Source organism: Gracilinanus agilis, chromosome 2, assembly GCF_016433145.1.
Source record: "Gracilinanus agilis isolate LMUSP501 chromosome 2, AgileGrace, whole genome shotgun sequence".
In the NCBI taxonomy this organism is placed as follows: domain Eukaryota; kingdom Metazoa; phylum Chordata; class Mammalia; order Didelphimorphia; family Didelphidae; genus Gracilinanus; species Gracilinanus agilis.
This window is the reverse complement of record NC_058131.1, coordinates 106,216,519-106,241,660: the sequence shown is the minus strand read 5'-3', so window position 1 is coordinate 106,241,660 and position 25,142 is coordinate 106,216,519. Positions and strand designations below refer to the sequence as shown.

The 25,142-nt window shown below is 37.7% G+C and overlaps 1 protein-coding gene across 2 annotated transcripts in view; it reads left to right on the top strand.

Moving 5' to 3' along the window:
- CLHC1 (clathrin heavy chain linker domain containing 1) overlaps nt 1-7,559 on the top strand; it is a 42,900-nt gene extending 35,341 nt beyond the window's left edge. For both annotated transcript variants that reach the window (XM_044660668.1, XM_044660667.1), the window contains 2 exons: nt 4,637-4,816; nt 7,281-7,559. In XM_044660668.1, coding sequence (XP_044516603.1) covers nt 4,637-4,816; nt 7,281-7,474 — 374 coding nt within the window. In that variant the 3' untranslated portion in view covers nt 7,475-7,559. The remainder of the gene's footprint in view (nt 1-4,636; nt 4,817-7,280) is intronic.
- Nucleotides 7,560-25,142: the final 17,583 nt, after the last annotated feature.

Here is a 25,142-nt window from a genome sequence, read left to right as displayed (position 1 = left end):
TGGAAACACTTCATTCTTCCCAACAACTTGGAATGTGCAGCGGTGTTCTTCAAGTCTCTATACCTTTTTTTTTGTTTTGTTTTTTTGTTTTTTTGCCTATTAGCACATGTTATTTTAATGATTACAATTTTCACATTTATATAGATATTGATGAAAAAGCATTTTATAAACATTATTTTGTTTGATCTTTACAAAGGCTTTGTGAGATAAATAGTCCAAGTGTCCTTATTTCCACTTTAAATCTTAGGATACTGAAGTCCAGATTCCCCAGTTTTAATGATTGTCATTATACTGAAAGAAAACTTGTTGACATGAAATTCCATCAAATTAAAAGACCCAATAATAATAATCACATAAAAATTACCCAATAACAATCACATTTATATAGCTTTTAAATGCTATTGTTATTTTTCAATGATTTCAGTCATGTCTAACTCTTCATGGACCCATGTGGGGTTTTCTTGCCAAAGATAATAGAATGGTTTGCCATTTCCTTCTCTAACTTATTTTTTTTAACATTTATTAATATTCATTTTTAACATGGTTACATGATTCATGCTCCTCCTTTCCCCTTCACCCCCCGCACTCCCCCCACCAATGGCCGATGCACATTCCCACTAGTTTTGTCATATGTCCTTGATCAAGACCAATTTCCAGATTGTTGGTAGTTGCATTGGTGTGATACTTTCCAGTCCACACCCTCAATAATGTCCACCCCGACCCATGTGTTCAAGCAGTTGTTTTTCTTATATGTTTCCTCTCCTGCAGTCCTTCCTCTGAATGTGGGTAGCGTCTTTACCATAAATTCCTCAGAATTGTCCTGGGTCATTGCATTGTTGCTAGTACAGGAGCCCATTACATTTGATTTTACCACAGTATATCAGTCTCTGTGTACAGAGTTCTTCTGGCTCTGCTCCTTTCACTCTGCATCAGTTCCCGGAGGTCTCTCCAGTTCGCCTGGAACTTCTCCAGTTTATTATTCCTTTTAGCACAATAGTATTCCATCACCCGCATATACCACAGTTTGTTCAGCCATTCCCCAATTGAAGGACATACCCTCCTTTTCCAATTTGTTGCCACCACAAAAAGCGCAGCTATGAATATTTTCGTACAAGTCTGTTTATCTATGATCTCTTTGGGGTACAAACCCAGCAATGGTATGACTGGATCAAAGGGCAGGCATTCTTTTATAGCCCTTTGAGCATGATTCCAAATTGCCAGCCAGAATGGCTGGATCAGTTCGCAACTCCACCAGCAATGCATTAATGTCCCAATTTTGCCACATCCCCTCCAACATTCATTACTCTCCCCTTCTTTCATTTTAGCCAATCTGCTAGGTGTGAGGTGATACCTCAGAGTTGTTTTGATTTCTCTATACCTTTTCATCCAGGAAGGAGATCAATTTATACTTGGAACTTGACTGTGAAAGAAATTCAAACATGGCATACAATTGTACAAGTCACTGCACAGTTTCCCCAACTTTGAATAATAGTTGAGATTTTCAGGATTGTTTCTTGAAACTACTTGTGGATGTTAATAGCTCAATCCTAAATTCTTAGTTAAATTTGTTTTACAACCTCACTCAAATTTCTTACCACAGCCATTGCTATACTCACTTCCCCTTTAGCTTTGCACCAACTTCTAGCCCTTTTCACCAGTTTCACTAATTTGCCTCACCCACCACTCTTACTAATTTGTTTAACTCTAATTATTCCACTCATGTTTTGTTACTTATTTTGCCTATTTGGCCTTTTACCTTCTCCTTCTCCTTAAGTCTACCTCTTCAGGTTCATTTCTCCAATCCTCCTCTGTTCCCCTTAATCCCCTTTCATCCTTTTATATCCTCCTTAATTGTCCTTGACCTTTTTTCTTTTTCAACTCAGAAGTAGAATCTAGATCAATATCTAGACTTTGAGATTGTTCTTCATATTTTCCTTAATTTTTACCAAATATCTCTTTCCCAGGTCCATCATCCAACATTTTTCAGTAGTCCAAACCCATCTAAGTTATACAGTTTTCTTTGTATTTTGCTCCACTACTATCTTTTTCTGTTCTTTCTCCTTAGACTTATCCCACAAAAACAGGAAATAGACTTGCAACCTTCCTTTTGAAGAAGACCAATGACATCATGGGGTAATGTCCTGACTTGCACTTGAATTGGATTTGAATGAGCCAGAGTTTCACAAAGTTGTCAGCCTCATTCTCTCTTCCAGAGTCATCCAAGTCCAGTGGCAAGACAGAAGTCAGAACCACTGTCAATGGCCCAGGATGCAGTGGATGACCAATTGGGCAGTGTTGGCCAGGCTCTAGGCTCTCTACAGTGCCTGCTTCGGCCACCTTCTTGGCTGTTGAAACAAACTGTTCTCATTCTCCCATTCTGCCAGGGATGTCTTCACATGCTTGGAGTAGACATCCCCCAAACTCACTGATGGGTTTGAGACTTAACTGGTTACTCTTAGCTTGGTTTAGCTTGTCTGCTGAGCCAGAGTGTGGCCACTGTGTGTGCTATAGCTTCTTGGACTCACAGGTAAGAGTTGGGTGAAAGGTAGGAACTATGCTAAGTACTAGAGTTATAGAGAAAGATGAAAACTTCAGGCTCTGTCTTTAAGGAGGTTATATTCCAAAGGAGACAACGTGTAAATAACTAGATACAAAAAAGACATATAAAGAACAGCTGAAAGCAATCCCAGAAGGGAAAGCTTCCTGCAGAACATGGGTCCACGTTAGCTAGAGTGTATTTTCCACAATGGCCTGTATACAAAAACTAATATAGGAAATATGGAGGAAATATATGAAAAATATAAGAGGTGGAACATTTATATAACAAGAGCAAGGAGTAAAAGAGCTTCACAGTTTTAAAAGTACTCAAAGAAGAACTCTAGCATTTTGGGTGGATCTTCTGTGGAAGATCTATAGATGGACATGGTCATGAATTATATTTGATTAGAAGTCAAGAATGGGTTTCATTCTGCACATATAGAAGAAATACCCATATCAGTGAAATCACAGATGTATTGAAATATTAAGAGATAGATCATAGAGGAAATAAATTTTATTGAAATATAGTTATCACAAAAACAAATTCATAGATTCTAGTTTAAGAATACCTGTTGTAATGGAAAGAACACAGAACTTGGAGGCTAAAGATAACTGGTTTAAAAAAATTATTCATTTTTCATTTATTAATTTTTTTATTCATCTCCTTCTCCCCGCCCCCCATGTCATAGAAGGCATCATCTGGCAAAATTATATATAGAGTATGTCTTTCGTGTTTCCACTTCTCAGTTCATTCTCTGGAAGTAAACATTCACAAGTTATTCTTCACATATTAAATCTGTAGCTGTATATAATGTTCTCTTGGTTCTACTCACTTCACTCTTCATTATCTTATGTGGTTTTTTCCAAGTTAAAAAAAAAATTAATCTGCTCATCATTTCTTAAGATACAGTAGTATTCCATCACAATCATATACCACAATTTGTTTAGCCACTCCCCAATTGATGGGCATCCTCTTGATTTCCAATTCTTTGCCAGCAGAAAGAGAGCTGCTATAAATATTTTGGAATATGTAAGTTCTTTTCTTTTCCCCCCCAATCTCCAGTAATGGTATTGATATACATAATTTTATAGTTCTCTGGGCATAATTCCAAATTGCTCTCCAAAATGGCTAGGTGAGTTCGCAGTTCCACCATTGGTGTATTATTTGTGCCCCATTTTTTCTCATCTCCTCCAACATTTGTCATTTGCCTTTTTATTATTTTAATCAATTTCATGGGTATGAACTGATACCTCAGAATTGCTTTGGTTTGCATTTCCCTAATCAGCAGTGACTTTGAACATTTTTTCACATGCCTTTCATGTATCTTGATTTCTTCACTCAGAAACTGTTCATATCTTTTGTCCATTTAACCATTGGGGTATGACTCTTATTCCCATAAATTTGACAACATTCTCTCTATATTTTACATATGAGACTTCTTTCTGAGAGAAAGATAACTGGTTTTACAATAATCTATAATAAATTGTGTGATTTTAAGAAAGTCACTAAATTGCACTTAATCTCTATTTCTTTATCTTTTAAGTGGAGAAAATATCTGTGAAGCCTACATAGCCTACATAGCTAGCATTTCACAAATAAGAAGACAAGAATCCAGTCTTTCAACTGCTTTGCATTACTAGTCATGATAATAATTATTTTTACTAAAATCTTCTCCATTTTTATAGATGACTTATATTGTGTTTTTATTTTTTCTAATAATGGTGGTTATTTCATGTCTAGATTGGTTTGGGAAGAAAATAGTTGATGGTTAAGTTTGAGGCTGGACAAGAAAGGGGATATACCCTGAGTAGAAGTGGCAGGAAGAGGATATGACAAGGAGAGCTTAGTATGTTACAGTACCATTGTCTTTTTTAGCATTTTTTGACCTTGCCCTGATGTCCTTCTTAATCATCAGCTCTATAATTTAGCAGCAAATTACAAAATATTACCACTGCATAGAATATAGAAAAGACTGAATCTATCCCTTAAATATGCTTTCTTTATATTCTATTTATAATATTTAAATCTTTAAAACTAGATTTTTATGTTGTTTACTACATTAAACTGTTGGATACCATCTTTTATTTTTGCTTTCAGATGATCTTATGAATATTGTAGTAATGCATCCACAAGTTGAATTTATTTATTGTCTTACTAAGCCATGGAAGGAGAAACAGCCACTTTTGTCTATTTGTCGTATTATACTTCATTTCTTCGCTAATGGAATGAAAAAGGCTGGCTTAAATCTACTTTCAGAACTAGCTAAAGATGGGAAAAGTAAGTTTAGCAAAATGTTTTTAATGGAAGAATAATGAGAGTTATCCAAAGAAAATAAAGTTACTGGTTATAACACTTCATTGATGACTATGTAGAGAATCAAGGCTCTTAAATGTGAGTTAATATATAGATCGTAACCAATTATAGCCTCTGATAAGACTTAACTTTCAGAGAACTTTAAACGAAGAGGTCAGCATCTCAATGATTTTAACTAAGTCTTATACACATTTTCTTAGGGAAGTCACCAGATAAGTGAGATAAAGTGAGAAACTCCAAGAATAAGGCAGAAAAATAGGGAATAAATATATACATTCATTATTTCTATAGGGGTGATTCAGCGTTGTTTCTCTTCTGCCATATAAACAATATATTATTCCCATTGTGGTTACTATACAGATTTAAACACATTACACATAGGATTTCTGCCCAATAAGATATTTAGCGTTACATGAGTGAACAAGTTTTGGTGGTATCTTACTTGTTCTAACCTTATTTTTCTACTAATTCAGTATAGACTTTATTCAAATGTTAGCAATTAAAATGATTTAAGATTAATTTGTGAAGTCCATAAGGCATGTTTATGTCCATAAGGCACATAGAGTTTATGAAAATTATTCTAATTAATCGAGGTATTTGTTAAGCACTCCCTGGATTCCTTCTCAGTGACTTTAGCTAAGTCTGACCAAATAAGATGTGGCAATTGATTGGATATATGAAGTGAGAATGGGGAGTCAAAGATGACACAGAGGTTGTTAACTTGAATGACTAGAAGGATGATGGTTCCCTCAGTAATAATGGGAAAGTTTAGAAGAGAGGGGTGTTGTTTTAGACATTTTGATTTTGAGATATCTTTTGGAAATCCAATTCAAAATGTTCAGTGGACAGTTGGAAATGTGGTCTGTAGAGGGTCTTAGGCAAGATATATAGGTCTGGGAGTCACCTGCATAAAGATGATAATTGAACCCATGCAAGGTGATAAGATCACAAAATGGCAGAGCATAAAGCAAGAAGAAAAGAGCTCAAGATGGAGCCTTGGGAGATATCCAAAGTTAGTGGGTGTGACAGATGAAATTCAGGCAGATAGGAGGATCATAGGAGCTTAGATCTAGAGTTGGAAAGGACCTTAGAGGCCATCTTGTCAAACTCCCTCATTTTGTAGATGATGAAACTGAGGCCCAGGAGCATTAAGTGACTTGCCCAAGGTCACAAGAAACAGGCTTCAAAGGTGGTATTCGAACCCAGGTTCTCTGATACCAGAACCCATTGCTCTTGAGAGCAGTGTTAAAAAAAATCCATATAGGATGGTTAAATGCTGCAGAGAGCTCAAGAAAGATAAGTTCCAAGAAAAAGTCATTAACTTTGTCAATGAAGATAGCATCAGTAACTTCAGTTGAGTGATGCTGTCAGAAAACAGACTATAGAAGATTTAGAAGATAGTGAGAGGGGCAGCTGGATAGCTCAGTGGATTGAGAGCCAGGCCTAGAGACAGGAGGTCCTAGGTTCAAATCTGGCCTCAGACACTTCCCAGCTGTGTGACCCTGGGCAAGTCACTTGACCCCCATTGCCCACCCTTACCACTCTTCCACCTATAAGTCAATACACAGAAGTTAAGGGTTTAAAAAAAAAATGAAGATAGTGAGAGAAGAAGAAATGGAGATACCATATATACCTGATTTTCCCCAGAGAGTTTAGCTGAGTGCTAGCTAATGGAAGTTATGGGATCAACTGAGGATTTTATTAAAGGAAGAAGGGAGACTTGGGTGTGTTTGTAGGCAGCAGGAAAAGAACCAGTAGGTAAAGCAAGAATGAAGATTAGAAAATTTTGGTAACAATATATATGGTTTATTTTATACAGAACTTTTTTAGGTATAGAAAAAACAGTTTAGTAGAATAGATTTTTAAAGGATGATAATATTCTAGTATTTTTATTAAGATTGATATGAGAAGCAAAACATGACATATTTGGTGGCCCAGAAGAAATGAGTCCCAGAAGTATAGATATTGCATATTGTTAAGAAAAACAATTTAATTTTCACAATTAAATGAACATCATTAGCATCTCTAGCAAGTAAAATTCTTTTCTGTTTGTTTCTGCTCTAAAAGTTACCTTTCAGAAAGCTTTGATTGTCACTCTTTTCTATTCAGAGTAAGGCTTATTAGTTTAAAGAAATATTTCTCAAGTTGAGGATTAGAACTTGCACAGATATAGTGAAACTAGAACTATAGGGTTCCAGATAGCATTTGGCATTGACAGTGGCTTAATAAAGTGAACTTGGATCCTTGTCCTAGTCGAGCCAAGCTACACAGCTTGGGGTGGTCAGTGAGGGCATGGAGTTGGTGGGCATGTGATAGAATGAATAAACTGAAGAATGACTTACTTTCTGTTTTTTAAATAAGTGAAGGTAATACTGAATAAAGGATGGCTACTATAACCTATTGTTGGTGTTTGTTATTTCCTTCTCAGAGACGATGGAAGAATTTATGACATCTGATTTATTCTGCTCCTTAACGGACTGGCAAGACCTGGCAAACTTGTGTTTCCAGCAGGGCTTTGGCTCATTGTCCAATGACATCATTTCCATCCTCAGATCTCAGGAGGGAGTATCTGAAATTCCTGCAGATGGAGAAGTCAATGTGATGGAACATGTTTTTTGGTAGTTCTATCTTTCAAACAGCTGAGGGAGCTCTAAAAATATTTTATGTGTCCTAGTTGAGAAAAACAACCAAAGGATTAGTAACCGAATAAATCCAAATTATCCATCCTCAGAAATACATTAGCCCCTCTTTATTGTGACGACCTTGGATTCTATATAGTGTTTCACATAGTAATGCCTTTCTGTCTGTTCATATGTTCATTTAATATTTCTATCCTGTTCTTTTTCACACTCTTGCACACACAGAGAGCCATATAAGGGATATCTGTCTGAATTTATGGATTGTGACAGGCCGGGATTCTGTGTATACATTTATCTTTTTCAGTGTCTAACATAGTGCCATATCTGTTTTTATGTTATAATGATAGAAATTTTGATCATTTTCCTTCAGATAATTCTTGGTAAATAGCATCATCTGTTAGAGCTCGTAGAAATGCTAGAGAACTGCTAGTTCAAGCTTCTGGCAATAGTTTGCTCTGCATAATTCATATTATGATGTTGTGTAAACTTCATCTAGTATAAATGAACATTTAAATAGTTCTTTACTAGCCACACTAGTATGGTTTGATACGTAGGTGGCAAAGGTATATCTTTGGAATGGAATTTAAAATAAGTACTTGGAATCTTCAGGAATTTATCAGTATATTTGAATGTGTATGTTTTTCTCACTGTGGAATTCTTCAAGTATACTATTCCAAGTGTCCAGGTTTATTGTCTCAAAAATGAGAGACCTACTAGTTCAATTTACTGCTGAAATTTTCTCTTACCCATAATCTTACATTAGAATACTGTCAGGGAATAAGTTTATGGGCAGAGTTCTTTGTTATATAAGATTGTCAAAGTTTTTAGGATTTTTTGTTAAAAGTATCTTTTCATTAAATTAAGGAGACGTCTCCTTATACATATTAGTAGGTACTTGACTTTCTTTTCTTTATCTCAGAAGTCAGAGCTGTGATCAATAAGTAACTTTTAAATGAAGTAAATTGGTTTCAACATAATTTTAAAAACTTGAGTGGACTCTCATTAGGCAAAGAATCCTTTGTAACTTGGATTTTTAAAAAAGATCTTTGGGGCAGCTGGGTAGCTCAGTGGAGTGAGAGTCAGGCCTAGAGACAGGAGGTCCTAGGTTCAAACCCGGCCTCAGCCACTTCCCAGCTGTGTGACCCTGGGCAAGTCACTTGACCCCCATTGTCCACCCTTACCACTCTTCCACCTATGAGACAATACATTGAAATTAAGAGTTTATAAAAAAAAAAAAGATCTTTAAAAAAGGAAAATGTCAAGAATTATTGTTTCAACCCATATTTGGATGGACAGTGATTTGATATGCATTGAATATAATTGTTTTCAACATTCTGTTTCAAACCTGCAGGCAATTGATTCTTATAAGGTCCACAAATAAATGTTAAAAGACCTTAAAATTAAGAAATTACAATTAATACAATAACTTTACTATGAACTAATAATAAGAACGATGATAATAAGAAGATTCAGTTCTTCCTACTGTGGGTCAGTTTAGTGATCATTAGATTCTTCATCCTTAGGGTAGTAACAGGTAAGTTTATGTTTATAGAAGTTTTAAAAATTGTGATTCTTAGCATCTTCAATCAGCAATGTAGAACACTGAAGGACATCTGTTTGTCTCTAGGCACTATCATAAAAACATGCAACTACATGAAGAATGTGTTGTATGTTGATGATCTTAGGGATTTTGTTTTTCTCTATCTAGAGCAGTGATTCCCAAAGTGGATGCCACCCCCCCCCCCCATGGATTCCACAGTGATCCAGAGGGGCGATGACGGCCATAGGTGCATTTGGGGGCGGTGAATAACTGTAAGGGGTGAGGGGGCGGTGATTGTATGTGACAGGGAACCAAGTAATATTTTTTCTGGAAAGGGGAAGGTAGGCCAAAAAAGTTTGGGAACCACTGGGCTAGAGTGTGTTCTCAACTTCTCCTCACCAGGATCTAAAGTTTACTCATTCTCTAAAACTCATTTCAAATACCATCTATCTTGGTAAAGTCTGTCACAAGCAGCCTGGCTAGCCCACACTTCCCTCTTTCAAATCCTTTAATACTACTCACTTTTGAAATTTCCACTTTAATGTATTTTATATGCAACTTGGCATTATTAGTTATCTTTTTTTGTGTATATCTGGCCTCTTCAACTAGATTTTAAGTTTTCTTGTGGTCAGGCATCATGCCTTATACTGTTTTGCATCCCAGTGTCTTAGCACACAAGAATTCAATGAACACTCATTGATTATTCTATTATTGTCTTCTGTTTGAAGACCAAATGAGCTAAGTGTCATACCTTGTTACAATGTTTGACCTTCTTTAAGCCTTTGTTGTTAGTGTTGTTCAGTCATGTCAAGATTCTTTCTGACAAGAACAGAGCTTCTTGGCAGAAATACCAGAATACTTTGCTATTTTCTTCTCTAGCTCATTTTACAGATGAGGAAACTGAGGCAAACAGTAAGTATCTGAGTGTGTAAGATCAGATTTAAATTCAGGAAGATGAATTCAGGCCCAACCACCTAGCTACTCTCTATTATAATAACCCTTCAGGTCCTCATGATTCCATTTTCTCTACTGTTTTAGGGAGTTCATTTTTAAAAAACAAAACATTTATTGGAGTGTCTTATGTAAAGTTTCCAGTCATATAATGCATATTACAAATCACTGGAATAGACATTTGGCATGCATGCATATTTAAAAATTTTTTTTTGAAATGATAAAGTCTAGATGATCATGTAGTTCTCAGATGTTCTTTGGTAATAATCCATCATCTCTATTAAAGTTTGTGGATTTTACCTTGTTACACTATTCAATTCAGTAAATCATCTAAATCCTTTTAAGGCATTGTTCATAAAGAATACATTCAATGGCCAGTGTAAAAATACAGCAAAGCTATCTAAAAGTTGTATGATTAAAACTACCATCCAAGTAAAAGGTTATTATCTTTATCAAAATAGTTTAATATGGAAAACTATCTCAATCATTTGCAGGTCTTTGGCTGTATTTTTCTTTAACATTTTATTGCTGTCAGTTTTAGTGTGACAACCTGGAGAGGAATGTTGTTCCTGCACAATCTGTTAAGAGTCAAATTTTCATGATCTTTTGAGTTGAGATAATACTTTTCAAAAAAGTACTCCCTCTCATCCCCATTCTGAACCTAGGAATACAGTTGTTTAAACTTCTGTAAACATTAATCCAACTGTTGGTACCCTAAGTATGAAGTGTCTAATGATAATTAAATAGAGATACTCTAGGAAGAATTAAATCATGTTGTTATCCTCACAACAGATTAAATCAGCAGACAAAAGAAGTTGCAACTACCTAATCAGGGTTTCTCATTTGGACAAGTGCCAAAACAAGATGAAGTTAATTTCGTTATGAATGCAAAGGCAATAAAACAATCCAATAACGGCCTGCTTACTTGGGTTGCTGACTCTTAAAGCATTCATGATGAGGATCAGCAAAAAACAAAGCACCATGAAGATTTGTATAGTTTTTGTGCCCAAATCTTAGAAATTCTGTAAAAAACTTGACAAGATCTTCTAGACCAAGGGCATACACTCTTTATTATTCAGCTAATTCAATGTAGAACTTGGACCAAGAGGAGATGATGAAAAAGTATGTTTGAAAGTATGTATCATGAATACTTTATATCAGACAGTCAAAAGCACCAGACACCATGAGCACTAAAACAACCATGAAAAGAAGATTTTTTTGCCTCCTTAGAGACCAGAAGCCACTAGTTACAGATTTAGCAGTTATCCTTGTGCTTGGAGTTATGGGTATAAGTTGCAAAGAGCAAATTGAGCAGATGTAAAGAAAAATTTCCTAGCAATGAGAGCTGTCCAAAAGTGGGAACAGCTGGCCTCTTTGCTGGACTGGGAAGATTGAATGACTATCTGTGTGGGAGGGTCTTGTAGTTGAAATTCCCTTTTACAGATGGTCTAGATGGCCACCGAGAGTCCTTTCAGCTCCATGCTTCTGTCAGTGGGCAGCAATCCCCTGTGTTTGTTCATCAGCATATTTACCTGGGGCAGGCTTTGTGAATAAGAAATAACGTTGTGCCCAGCTTTGAACAGGAGAAAGAAGAGCAGGCTGAGTTGCCGCTGGGAAATTGGGGAGTCCTTTGGAAGGTTCTAGGCTGCCCACTGTGGCAAAGAGTTTCCTTAATGACAGAAATGTTTCTCACAACAATGATATCTGGTTGAGACTCTTGAAATATCATATTCCCTGACAAACCCAAGTTTTACAACAGCAATGTGGAGAACCATGGCCTGTGCTAGTAGGCCAACACCAATTTTTAATTAAGACCCATGACCAAGGAGTGGTGTCTAGGCAGCTAGATAATGCAGTGGATAGAATACTAGACTTGGAGTCAGGAAGAACTGGCAGATGATGTCTGAGAGGTTTAATAGCTATGTGACTCTGGGCAAATTACTTACCCTCCCTCAGCTTCAGTTTCTTCATTTGTAAAATGGGGATAATAGCACTTACCTTCCAGGGTTGTTGTGAGGACCAAATAAAATAAGATTTGTCAGGTACTTTGCTAACTCTAAAGCATTACATAAATGCTAGTGAATAATAAGACATAAAATGGAAGGAATGTATGACCAGAATTGGTATTGGGACATTTATTGTATTAAGAACTAGGGACAGCTCAAGTGCTATGCTAGTAGCCACCAAATAAAAACAGAGGAAAGCCTCCTACATATTGGGTAGTTCCTTTTTTTGTGTGTGGATGATCCATGAAAGAAAATAATTACTCAATATGAGAAGGCAGGTAGAAAGTGTGGAGATTAAAATTGATGTGCAAAATACTAAATATTATATTTATAAATTTTTATTAATAATTAACAAGAGAGACTAACTAAAAGGTTACTACCTAGCCCGCTCCCAAGAGCAAAAGAGAAAGAGGGAGGAGTTATAGCTAACTATAAAACAATAACATGACCACCCAAATGTGGAGGTACAGGAGAGATTAAAGGGAATTTCGGGAAATACTAAGGGACTTAAGGGGGATGTAGCCCAAGGTTCAAAATCTCTATACAAAGGGTTGTGGTTCTTACTGATAGAATCTACACTGTGAAGATCTTAAATATTTTTTTTTCGAAACCCTTACTTTCCATCTTGGAGTCAATACTGTGTATTGGCACCAAGGCAGAAGAGTGGTAAGGGTAGGCAATGGGGTCAAGTGACTTGCCCAGGGTCACACAGCTGGGAAGTGTCTGAGGACAGATTTGAACCTAGGACCTCCTGTCTCTAGGTCTGGTTCTCAATCCACTGAGCTACCCAGCTGCCCCCAAGATCTTAGATCTTGAAGAAACTTTTAATTGGAGAATCCTCATCTAGTAAACCTAAATTGTACTTCCATATTTTAGATTTTTTTTTCTACTTTCATCAATGATAGACTCCTGAATTTGCTTTACTCTGGATGCATTTCTCCTTGATTTTAACTTATATCAGTATTGTAGAGAGCTTTTTGTCTTGGGACACAACAGTAGTGATAAATTTAAGACAGTAGATTACAATAGTGTTTGCTACATAGTATTTGTATGACCCGGGGCACCCCTTATATACAGGGCACTCCAAGTTAAGAACTGTTTTGAGTCAGCCCCTACAGAACAATATAGCACTTGAGTCCCTACTAAATTACTAGAACCAGAAAACATTAATTCAAAGCAAAAGGCTTTTAATTAAGCAACATAGTAAATTAATGACATGAAATTTCTCTTCCCTTATCCAATTGCCAGGATGCACTGACCCACAGGTAACCACAGGAGTTCTAGGAGAGATGTAGCCAGGGCAACTCGGTGTCTCTGCTGAACCCCCTCGCTACTTCTCATGCTTCAGTTTTCTAGGTTCACAACAAAGTTCCTAATGTCATTGCCTAGTTTGGTGATATCCTCAAAGTACCAGAGAGTTGGATATGTGGTCCTCAATGACGTTTTTCCCATGAGGCTGCTCTCTTTGCCATTCTCTGCTTCTATTTGCTGGTCTCCTGTTTAAATAAAACTATGTAGTTTCCTCCAGGGAGAGGCCTCAGTCAGTTAGTATATATGAAGAGCCCACTATGTGCCAGGCACCATATTAAGCACTGGAAATACAAGGAAAGGCAAAAAGTCTTTGCTTGGGGGGAGCTCAAGCCTAAAGAGAGAGAGAACATGCAAACAATTCTGTACAAACAAACTGTAGAGAGGATAAATTGGATATCATCAAAACAGGGAAGTCCCTCGCCTAGAAAGGGGATTGGGAAAGGCTCCATGCAGAAGGTGGGTTTTAGCTAAGACTTGCAGAGGCAGAGATGAGGAGGGAGAGCAATCCAGAGATGAGGAGGGCCATTAAAAATATCAGGTCATGAGAGAACAGCAAGGTGACTAATATCACTGGATTGCAGAGTATAGGAGGTCAGTAAAGTATAAGAACACTGGAAAGGTAAGAAGAGGCCAGGTTGTATGGAGCTTTGAATAGAAGATTTTCTATTGATCCTGGACATGATAGGCAGCTTCTGGAGTGTATTGAATAGGGGGAATGAGATGGTCACACCAGCATTTTAGGAAAATCGGTTGGACAGCTCAATGGAGGATGGATGGAGTAGGGAAAGAAGAGGAAGGGAGGCCAAACAAGACTATTGCAACAGTCCAGGTATTGGGTGATGGAGACCTGCACCAAGGTGGTAGCAATGTCAGAGGAGATAAGGGAGAGTATGCTAGAGAAGTCCAGAAGGTAAAATCAGCAGGACTTGGATGCAGATTGGACATAAGGGGTGAGAGAGTGAGGGGCTGAGGATGACACTGAGATTGTGAGCCTGGGTGCCTGGGAGAGTGGTGGAACTCTTGATAGCAATGGAAAAATTTAAAAGAGGGGAAGGTTTGGGAGAAAAATAAGTTCAGTTTGAGAGGATTGATCCTCCTGCCAAGAGCCACAAGACTGTAGATTTAAAATTAAAGAACTTGGAGGTCATGTAATCCAACCCCCACATTTTACATTTTACATTGAATAGGGCTTTGACAGAGAAGGCATATGCATTACCCTACTACTGGGGTGCCTCTATATTGGGTGACTTGAACATTTGTCAGTGCCCTGTTACACACAGATAAGGAAACTGAGACTCTAAAAGGTTAAGTGATTTGTTTAAGGTCACATAGATAATAAGTGGTAGGTCCGGGTTTGGAATTCTGGTCCTCTGATCCCAAGTCCAGCCCTTTTCCCACTACACTCTTTTCCCATTCATATTTCTGAATGAAGAATTTGGGCCAAAATCTTTGACAGCTTCTAGAACCACTTGGAGAGAATAGATGAAAGTTGGAACAATCACTTCCATCATTCAACATGGATAGCCCTTTTTTATTCAACGCATTCAATTCAGGCCTCCTCGCCACTCATATTTATATATATCTTTAATAAAAAAATTTTTTCCCTTACAGTGATTATTCTCCCTCTCTCCCTCCTCTTTCCCTTTGTCTCCTCCCCTATCTCTCTTCTCCCTCACCTCTCTCCTTTCTCTTTTTCTTCTTCCCTCCATCCCTATTTTTCCTCTCTTTCTCCTTCTTCCCCTTTCCTACTCCCTTTTCCTCCCTCTCTTCAACAAAGGGAGTTTGGGGTTGTAGACAAGGAACAGGAGTTCCCCCCTCCCCCACATAGTTTTTCCTTTTAGGTCACTTAAAAGGTTCTATTGTAGTAGAGATCCCAGCAGCATTCAGATTTAAGAGTTAGAAGAAACTTTATTGATCATTTGGTCCAGTCTCCTCTTTTTTATAAATGAAGAAACTGAGGCCAGAGAAAATAAGTGGCTTATCCTTTCCCCCCCTTTTTCTTTTTCTTTTCTTTTCTTTTTTTGCTTTAAAAGCACTGACCCTGTGGATAACTCCTTCATATGATGAACTCTCCACTCTTGAATCCCTCACTTCATTATACTTCCTCTAATCCTGTTTTGCTAATCCCCAACACTGGGTAATCTCCCTCTTTCTGCTTTCTCTTACTCATTATGTCACCATCTCACAGATACAGGCCTAACTCTATCCTTACAGCTTGCCTGTGTTTTCTGTACTGGGCTTTTCATGCTACATCTACAGACTGGTCCAAAACTTGGCAGCTGATGCCATGACATCAGCACTAAGAAATGTTTGTCTGATATACCCAGCACATTTTTTGGGGAAATGAGGAAAGTGTAAATGGAATAAAGCTATCCCAGACAGACAGATCGTTTCAGTGACAGGATGTGACAAGCCTATAAATTGCTCATTCCCTGCTGACACCTCCCCCCCGCCCAGGTCATTAATATTTTTCGGAATTGATTGAGGGATGCTAGAGATTTGGCTTACAGCACAAACACTGAATCCTGGATTAGAAACAGGAAAATGGATAATGATGGAAAGGAAAGCAAGAACCACTTCTTCCACTTCTTTTGTGCCTCTGAATAGTCTTAACAGCCTAGTTCCCACAAAAGGATTTCTTGTTATTCTCTCAAGAGGTCTGCCAGCTCTTAAAACATGGCTTCCAAAAGTGAGCCCATGATCCAACATCAATCCTTCTGGGTCACTACGATTGAAGTCCTCCTCACTGACTGTCCTCTTTGTTCTCTGGCTTCACTTTTCTGCAAACAAATCAGTCAAGCGCATAATCCTCCAGGCCAGTTGTCTAGAGTAGGAGAAATGATAACTGTTTAAGCTTCTCAGAGATGTGAAGCCCATAAAGAATTCTTTAGCATCCTACATGTCCACCCTACAAATTTATTTATAATTTATGCACTCAGAAAAATAGCATCCTGCATGTCCACCCTACAAATTTATTTATAAATTATGCACTCAGAAAATATGGATGGAAGGGCTTTCTGTGAACAGAACATTATGCTGGGTGTTGAAGGAGGTATAAAGTTTAGATAAGACAAAGGTCCTTGCTTCCTAGAGTTTACAGTTCAGATGTTGATAAATATTTAACAGCCAGATCTCCTCCTCACCCTCTACCCTGTAAAAATTACACACAACACTTTTAAAAATTTAATCTGCATCATTAATGTGTTCTCCATCACTTTCTTAGGTTGAAATAATCATCAAAACAATACATAAATCCCTGATTTGTTGTATTTGCCAATTTCTGAGGTATAAATGCTCATGCTGAAAATATAACAATTGGCTTTCAGGAGCCAGTTCAAGCTGGCTCCAGCTTACCTCTGAGTCTAGTAGTATAAGATGAAAAGAGTAACTAAAAATTCAATTATTACTATTATAATTTGCATTTATGGCCACTTATGGTTGTTAATGCATATTCCTTACAATATTGTTGTGAGTTTTCCAGTCATGTATTATTATTTTTACTTTACAGATGAAGAAATGAGATTTTTAAGAGATTAAGTGATTTCTCTAGGGGCACATAGTTAATAAATGTCTGTGGTAGGATTGGAAGCCTTGTTCTTCTGAATGACTCCATCACACTTCTAAACAGAATCCTTTTTTCTCTAAGAAATCCCATTGGGAGCAACTGGGTGACTTGGTGGATTGAAAGCCAGGTCTAGAGATGGGAGATCTCTGTCTCTGTCTCTCCATCTCCATCTCCATCTCCATCTCCTTCTCTCCTTTCCTCTCTATCCCTGCAGTGGCTTTCAAGTGAAGAAGATGAAATTCTATGAAACAACATGAGAAATGGAATAGAGCAGGCTATGATCTTGGGAGCCTTAAAAGATCAGGAGAGCCTCTGGTCCAGTGACACTAATCCGCAACAGAGACTACAGTAGCTGCAGCAGCTTGAACCCTAGTCCTTGGACCTGTATAGTTTTTTGGTTTTTTTTTGTTTGTGGGAAGTAAGCTCAATATGAATTTATAGTGTGATATGGCAACCCAGTAAAGTTAATGTGATCTAAAACTACATTAAGAGAAGCACACCCTATCTGGGTGACCCTGGGTCAGTCACTGCACCCCATTTACCTAGCCCTTGCTGTTCTTCTGTCTTAGAATTGATACTCAGAGAGAAGGTAAGGGTTTAAAAAAAGAGAGAAGCATGCAATTAAAGACTAGAGAGGCCAGAATCCCACTGTCCTCTGATCAGGTCAGACCCCATCTGTATCTATTTGGTTCAGGATGCCACATTTCAGGAAAGCCATTGATAAGATGGAGTGTCCAGAGGACGATGATAAGGACCAAAAAGGGTCTTGAGATCAGAATATATGAGAATCGGTGGAAGGAAGCAGAAAGAGAAAGCTAGAAAAGAGGAGCCTGGGAGAAGGAGTGCACAAGAGAGCTGTCTTCTAGTATTTGGGATCATGGATCATATCATGTATCTAAAGAGAAAAGGGCCTTCGAGGTCTTGTCCCATCCCTTCACTTTACATGAACACAGCAGACATTCAGAGTGAGGTAGGCGTTTACCCCATGGCTGTGATGTAGAAGAGAGTCAGACTTGTTCTGCTTGTCCCCAGAGGGTGGAATGAGGAGCCATGGGTGGAAAGTAACAGCTGGATTTGGGTTTGATGAAGGAAAATTTCTTGACAATTAGAACTAACCCAAAGTGTCATGAGCTGCCCCAGGAAGGATGGGGTTCTCCCTCCTTGGATTTCTTCAAGCAGGGTTGCTGAAGAGCCTCTTTTTTGGTAGGTTAAAAAGGATTCTGATTGAGCCTCAGAATGGCCTTGATGGCTTCCAAGGTCCCTTCGAGCTCAGCAAAATGACCCAAATCTGGAAAAGTAGGGTAAAGCCAAATTGTAGGGGGCCTGGTAATAAGAGGTTGAATAAATGCTTGCTAAGGGACAGTTAGGTAGCACAATAGATAGAGCACCAAGCTTGGAGTCAGGAGGACTTGAGTTCCAATGTAAACTCAGATACTTCCTAGCTGTGTGACCCTGGGCAAGTCACTTAACCCCTATTGCCTAGTCCTTACTACTCTTCTGCCTTGGAACCAATACACAGTACTGATTCTAAGATAAAAGGTAAGGGTTTAAAAAATTAATAAATGTCCACTGATTAAATGGATGTCTGATGAGAATATGAATTTTACTTATTAGGCACTAGGGAAACACTTAATTTTTTTCAGCTGAAATAATAGTAATACCTAGCATTTGCATAACATTTTAAGGTTTGCAAAGCACTTTACAAATATCTCATTTATGTCTCATAATCTGAGGGTTAAATATGATGTATTATCCATATTTTATTGATGAGGGAACTGAGTCAGAGTTTAAGTAATAATAATGATAATAGCTAATATTTATATAATACTTACAATTTGTCAGACATTGTGCTAAACACTATAATTTTTTTTGCATTTTGTTTTATTTTTTAAAAATTAAATTAATAAAAAAAAATTTCCCCTGGTTACATGAGTCATATTGTCTTCCTCTTCTCTTACTTCCCCCACTCCCAGAGTCAACAAGCAATTCCACTAGGCTATACTTTTTATGTGTTATCACTTACCACCTATTTCCACATTATCCATTTTTGTAATAGTCTTTTAAAACATAAAACCCAAATCCTATACCTATATAAACAAGTGATAAATCATATGGTTTTCTTCTGTGTTTCTACTCCAGCAGTTCTTTCTCTAGCTATGGATAGCCTTCTTTCTCATAAGTCTCTCAGAATTGTTCTGGATCATCACATTGCTGTTAGTAGTAAAGTCTATTACATTGGATTATGCCACAGTGTTTCAATGACTACAGTGATGGTGAACCTATGGCACGGTTGCCAAAGATGGCACGGTTGCCAAAGATGGCACACAGAGTACTCTCTGTGAGCACACTGTCTCCCTCTCCACACTGTCCCCACTCACCCCCCACCCCAGATCTGGCACTCTCTCCCCTGCATCCCCTAGCTGTACTGGCTAATTAGTTACTAATAGGATCTCATTTGAGTTTTAGTATCTCAGGTTTTAACCCAACTAAGCAAAGCACAGGAAAAAGAGTAAAAGAAGCGTAACTTTCAGGCTCAGGGATTTCAACCTGGAATGGATGCAGCCAGATTTCTTTCACTCAAAAAAACAGAATCTCCCTGGCTATCTCTTCTCTCCCTTTGGTTCAGCTCTCGAGAGGCCGCCCTGTTCTCATGGCTGAGATGGTTTATTTGTTCTGAGTTGCTGCCCAGCCTCAGGCTTGACCTCACTTCCTCCCACCATCTGATGACCTCTGTTTGCCATGGATGAAATTCCTGCCTCTGTGTCCAAGCTGTGGATGTGGGAAGTGACTGCTGCAGGGAGTGGGAGCAAAGGAAGAAAAACTTGCTAATAGCTTAGAGAACAGAGATTTGTTTTTGTGTATGAATGGCACCAACAGAAGGTGCTGACCAAGTTGGTTTTAATAGGCAAAGGAAAAGGAGTAATCATCAAGTGACAGAAACTAAGCTCTGTGGTTGAAAAGAGACTCCAATGAAATGTCTTTATATGGAGCCAACAATGACTACGAAAGGACTAGAAAACATGACCTTCTGTAGAAAGGCTAATGGAAAATGGGATTATTCAGACTGAGGAAAAGACCAAAAACAAAGCAATGGAGAATCATGAAATAGAAGAGGCTGATAGAACTCTTATTCCATCGATCTCCTGCCTCAGTTCTCTCTCCCTACCATGTGTTCCTTTTCATATCTGCCTCTTAGAATCCTTTGTCTGTCTTCAAAACTCAACTTACCTCTTCCAGGAAACTCTCCCTGATTCCTGCCCTCCCCAGTTCTCCTTGTAATGTATTTATTGGTTTATATATTATCTTCCCCTCCCTTTTCCTACTATAGAGTGTAATCATTTTGAGGGCAAATATTATTTTCTTTTGTCTTTTATTACCAGGGTCTAAAACAAGATTTAGTATATAGTAGATGCTTAATAATTGTTTTTCGAGGGAGCTAGTCAAAACATCTTTCTGCTCTGGACATTCTCTCTGGCTTTCCCCCATCCTGGAAGTTTCCCTCCCTGTGCTCCTACTACCAACCTCTCTGGCTTCTTTTAAGTTCCAACTAAAATACCTTCTTTTACTAGAAGCCTTCCTCAATTCCTCTTAATTCCAATGCCTTCTTCTTATTAATTTCCTATTTATCCTGTATATATTTTGTTTTTATATATGCATATATAATATAAATAAACATAAAACAAAACTATAAATATTTATTTATATTTAGTACATAAATATAAATAAATATTGTATGTATATATATATATATTTTTTTTTGCCTATTGTTTCCCTCATTAGATGCTCCTTGAGGGCATGAACTGAGTTTGTTTTTGTTTTTTGTTTTTTTTTGCCTCTTTTTGTATCCCCAACATTTAGCATTGTGCCTAGTACAGATAAGCACTTAATAAAGGTTTATTGATTGATTTGATTACAGTAGATAATGTGTCAGGCTTATAATCAGGAAGACTTGAGTTCAAATGTGGCTTTACACTTACTAATTTTGTGTACCTGGACAAGACACTTAACTTCTGTTTATCCCAGTTACTTTATGTATAAAATGGGAATAATAGCACTTACTTCTCAGGGCTCTTATGAGGATAAAATGAGATCATATTTGTAAAGCACTTAGGACAGTGCATAGTCCATGGCGGGCATTCTATAAATGCTATCATTTTTGTTAATTGAATTGAATTCCTTCTTTGCTTAGGACAGAACAAAAGGAAAGGGGCATATACAGAAATATATATATAGAATGTAGGTTCAATGCAGGGAAGAATTCACAACAGGGAAGATTTTTCATCATTGGAATGGGATTATGAAAATGGTGGTAGCATCTGCTTCCTGAATTTTTCAAGAGTCGGGGGCTTCCTGAAGCAACCAGCACCATGTGGTCCACAAGAACAGTTTTTGAAAAACCTCACTATCCAAAGAGACTCCCTCTTCAAAGCAGACTTCACATATGATCTTCTCCATGATGACAACAAACATCTTGGTGGACATCCATTTTCCTTGGCTTATGCCTTACCCAGGATAAATGACCAAAGATCACCAAAGTCATCTTTACTGTTACATCTTTCAAGAGCAATCTTGAATAATTTTGATGCATAGATAGGAGACTACTTTTTTAGAAGAGAGTCTTTAAGAGGTGGTTTTTTTGTTCTATCAAATAAAAATTTTTTATAATCGATAAATGATAAACACGATGGGATCCTTTTGGAAGAGGTGAATACACAGTGGCTTCACATGACCATTTAGTGGAAAAGCCAAGTAGTTGAAGAATTCCTGCTGTCTAAATTATGACCTGCAATTATGCTTAACTATTGACCAACATAACTTGCGTAAACCATGTGAATAGAGGAAAGAGGGCTTGAAAGCCTTTGGGAAAAGTTCTTTGAATAAACACAAGCTTCTAATGATTTTAGAAATAAACATCTATATATGTAGGCACACAAACATATATATATATACATACATATATATATATATATATTTATGTCTGTCTATTAACACCAATAGTCTACCAATATTGATGTGTGAGTAGGAGCCATGAAATACTACATTTTACAAAACATTAAAACAAATACAACTCAGAGCACAATGGAGAGATGCTTGGTGAGGATGAGCAAGCTGCAACATATAACACAAATAGGGAAGTACAAAGAAGAATCAAAGGAAAAGAGATCAAAGAAATGAATGATCAAAAAAGAAGACAGACTGGTCATGTGGCAAGAGTGGACAGCTTCCCTACTCCCACTCCTATCCTTGTTATGTCAGGAAAAGACAAGCAAGGCTCCAGCACATTCAACAGACCTTTGATAGCAAACTTGGGGGAAGACATGGCTAAGAGTAACAGGGCATAGGCAGTCATGAATAGATTGTAATGTGCATCACTGAAGGGGACATCACATCAGGGTCATAGAACTAAATAAACCTTTAAATATAGACATGGATTATTTATCTGTTTGGTCCAATCTAGGCCACCTCCTCTTTTTATATAGCTTATAAGCTAAAAATTATTTTACATTTTTAATGTCTTTGCGTTATATTTTTAATATTGTTCTAATAAAATTAGCTCCTGGGCCATAGATTGCTGACCTTGACAATAATAATTTGTTGATTTTGTAGTTCTATATTCACTTCTGTGGTTTTTTGAGTACAGAATACATGGGAGGATCAGTAGAGTGAGTGAGAACCTATATCACGACATTCTGCTTATTCTAGAGGAAGTCCAAGGGACAAATCTAGCAAATCTTGCTTTCATATGTGTTAGTGTCTGTTGGTCAAGTTACAAAGACACCCTGCTTCTGCTGGGACTCATAATCATCATCATATAAAATGGATATCACATTGCTTCCTTTCCTAATAGACAAGGGAGAGGTTGGAGGGAGGGAGAAAATTTCGAACTAAAAATGAAAAAAAGAAATGTAAAAAGAAACACAAATAAAATAGAAAAATAATTCTAGCTCTCACTTATCTACAACAAGCTAGATACTGTGTGAATATTCATTTTGTGAATATTATCTAATTTGATCTTCACAGCAGCTCTGCCAGGTTGGGGTGATTATCACCTCCATTTTTCAATTTAAGGAAGCTGAAGCAAGTAGATGTTAAGTGACTTGCCCAGAGTCACATAGCTAATAAATGTCTGAGGCTAAATTTAAACTCAGATTTCCTAACTCCTAGCCTATCACTCTATCCACTGTGACACCTAGCTTCCTATGTATAAAGGTATGTACACATTTTTGAAACCTCTCTACTCTCCAACCCACTTCTAATTCAATTCAACAAATAATTATGATGTTTCTATTATGTTCAAAGTCTTCTTCTGATGGCTCATTATGGGATGGAGGTAGTCTCTGGTTCTCAAAGGCTTAAGTTAATGGAGGATAAACTTTGATATCCCTAAAAAGCTAGAAAGGATCTAAATGCTATCTCAGTCATATCCTATACATCTCTCATCCAAGGACCAGCTTAGCCAAATTAGGAGTGGATGGTCACAAGAAGGTTGATACTAGGCTCTTTTCCCCCTCAGGCTCAGCAACTCATAAGATATCTACTAAGATGCAGAGTAGCTATAGTCTACCATGTCATCTAACAGTGGAGGTAAAGGTCCATGGCAATCAAATCATAGATACTTGAAATGTGGAACTGCCTAGGCACTGGCATTGCAAATATGAAAAATGGCCGGCTCTGCCTTTAAGGAATTTATAGTATAACAGGAGTGATGAGACCGCCATATTGCTCTGCCATGTTGGGTTCCCAGAGGCCAGATGACTAATTCTTTCCTCAAAGTCTCTTTCCCTAAGGACTGAGGTTTCAATTACTATCATTCATGAGCCCCCATTTGGTGTGATTTTCCTCATACCTACTAAGTGGACATCAGGTAGCTTTTACAAAGGGATAATTGCTGAGAAATAGAAACAGAAATGACAAAAACTTCTCTCCCAATTAATAACACACTCTCACTCCCCTTTATACATAAACTCTCACTGGCCTCCAACTTAAAACACAAAGATAATGAAAGACACCTGCAAGTAATACCTGGGGCCAAGGAATAACTTGAAACATCTGGCCCTTGGAGTCTTCTCCTGCCTCTGTTGAGTCCTCACCTAGTTCACTTTAATTATGACACTAATGATGGATAAGCCCCTTCCTCGCTTAGCTGGGCTATCTCCTAGGATATCATAGCTGATGCTCCATAGCTGGGTTGGTCAAGCCAGGCTCTCAGTGACCACACTGGCTTCTCACTGGTCTTGGCTACTGTTGAATTCTGATGGTCTCTACCACCAACTCTTGTTCTTAGGGGAAGAGAACCTCTGATGACTCATGATGATGAAAAATAAGCAGTTGTTTTTCTTCTGTGTTTCTACTCCCACAGTTCTTTCTCATGAGTCCCTCAGAATTGTCCTGGATCAGCCATACCACTGCTGGGTTTATACCCCAAAGAGATAATAAGGAAAAAGACTTGTTCAAAAATATTTATAGCCATACTCTTTGTGGTGGCAAAAAATTGGAAAATGAGGGGGTGCTCTCCAATAGGGGAATGGCTGAACAAATTGTGATATCTGCTGGTGATGGAATACTATTGTGCTCAAAGGAATAATGAACTGGAGGAATTCCATGTGAACTGGAAAGACCTCCAGGAATTGATGCAGAGCGAAAGGAGCAGAACCAGGAGAACATTGTACACAGAGACTAATACACTGTGGTACAATCAAATGTAATGGACTTCTCTACTAGCAGCAATACAAGGATCCAGAGCAATGCTGAGGGACTTATGAGAAAGAATGCTACCCATACCCAGAGAAAGAACTGTGGGAGCAAAATCACTGAAGAAAAGCAACTGCTTGATCACATGGGTTGATGGGGACATGATTTGGGATGTAGACTCTAAACAACCACCCCAGTGCAAATATCAATAATATGGAAATAGGTCTTGATCAATGACACATGTAAAACCCAGTGGAATTACGTGTTGGCTATGGGAGGGGTGGGATGGGGAAATACCATGAATCTTGTAACCATGGCAAAATATCCTAAATTAATTAATTAAATAAATTTTTACCAAAAAAAAAAAAAAAAAAAAGAATTGTCCTGGATCATTGCATTGCTGCCAGTCCTCTGATGACTCTTGATCTTTAAAAAAAAATAATTTATTTAGAATATTTTTCCATGGTTACATGATTCATGATTTTCCCACCCCTCTTCTTTCCGCTTCCAGAGCTGACAAGCAATTCCATTGGGTTATACATATACCATTGTTCAAAACCTATTTCCATATTATTCACATTTGCAA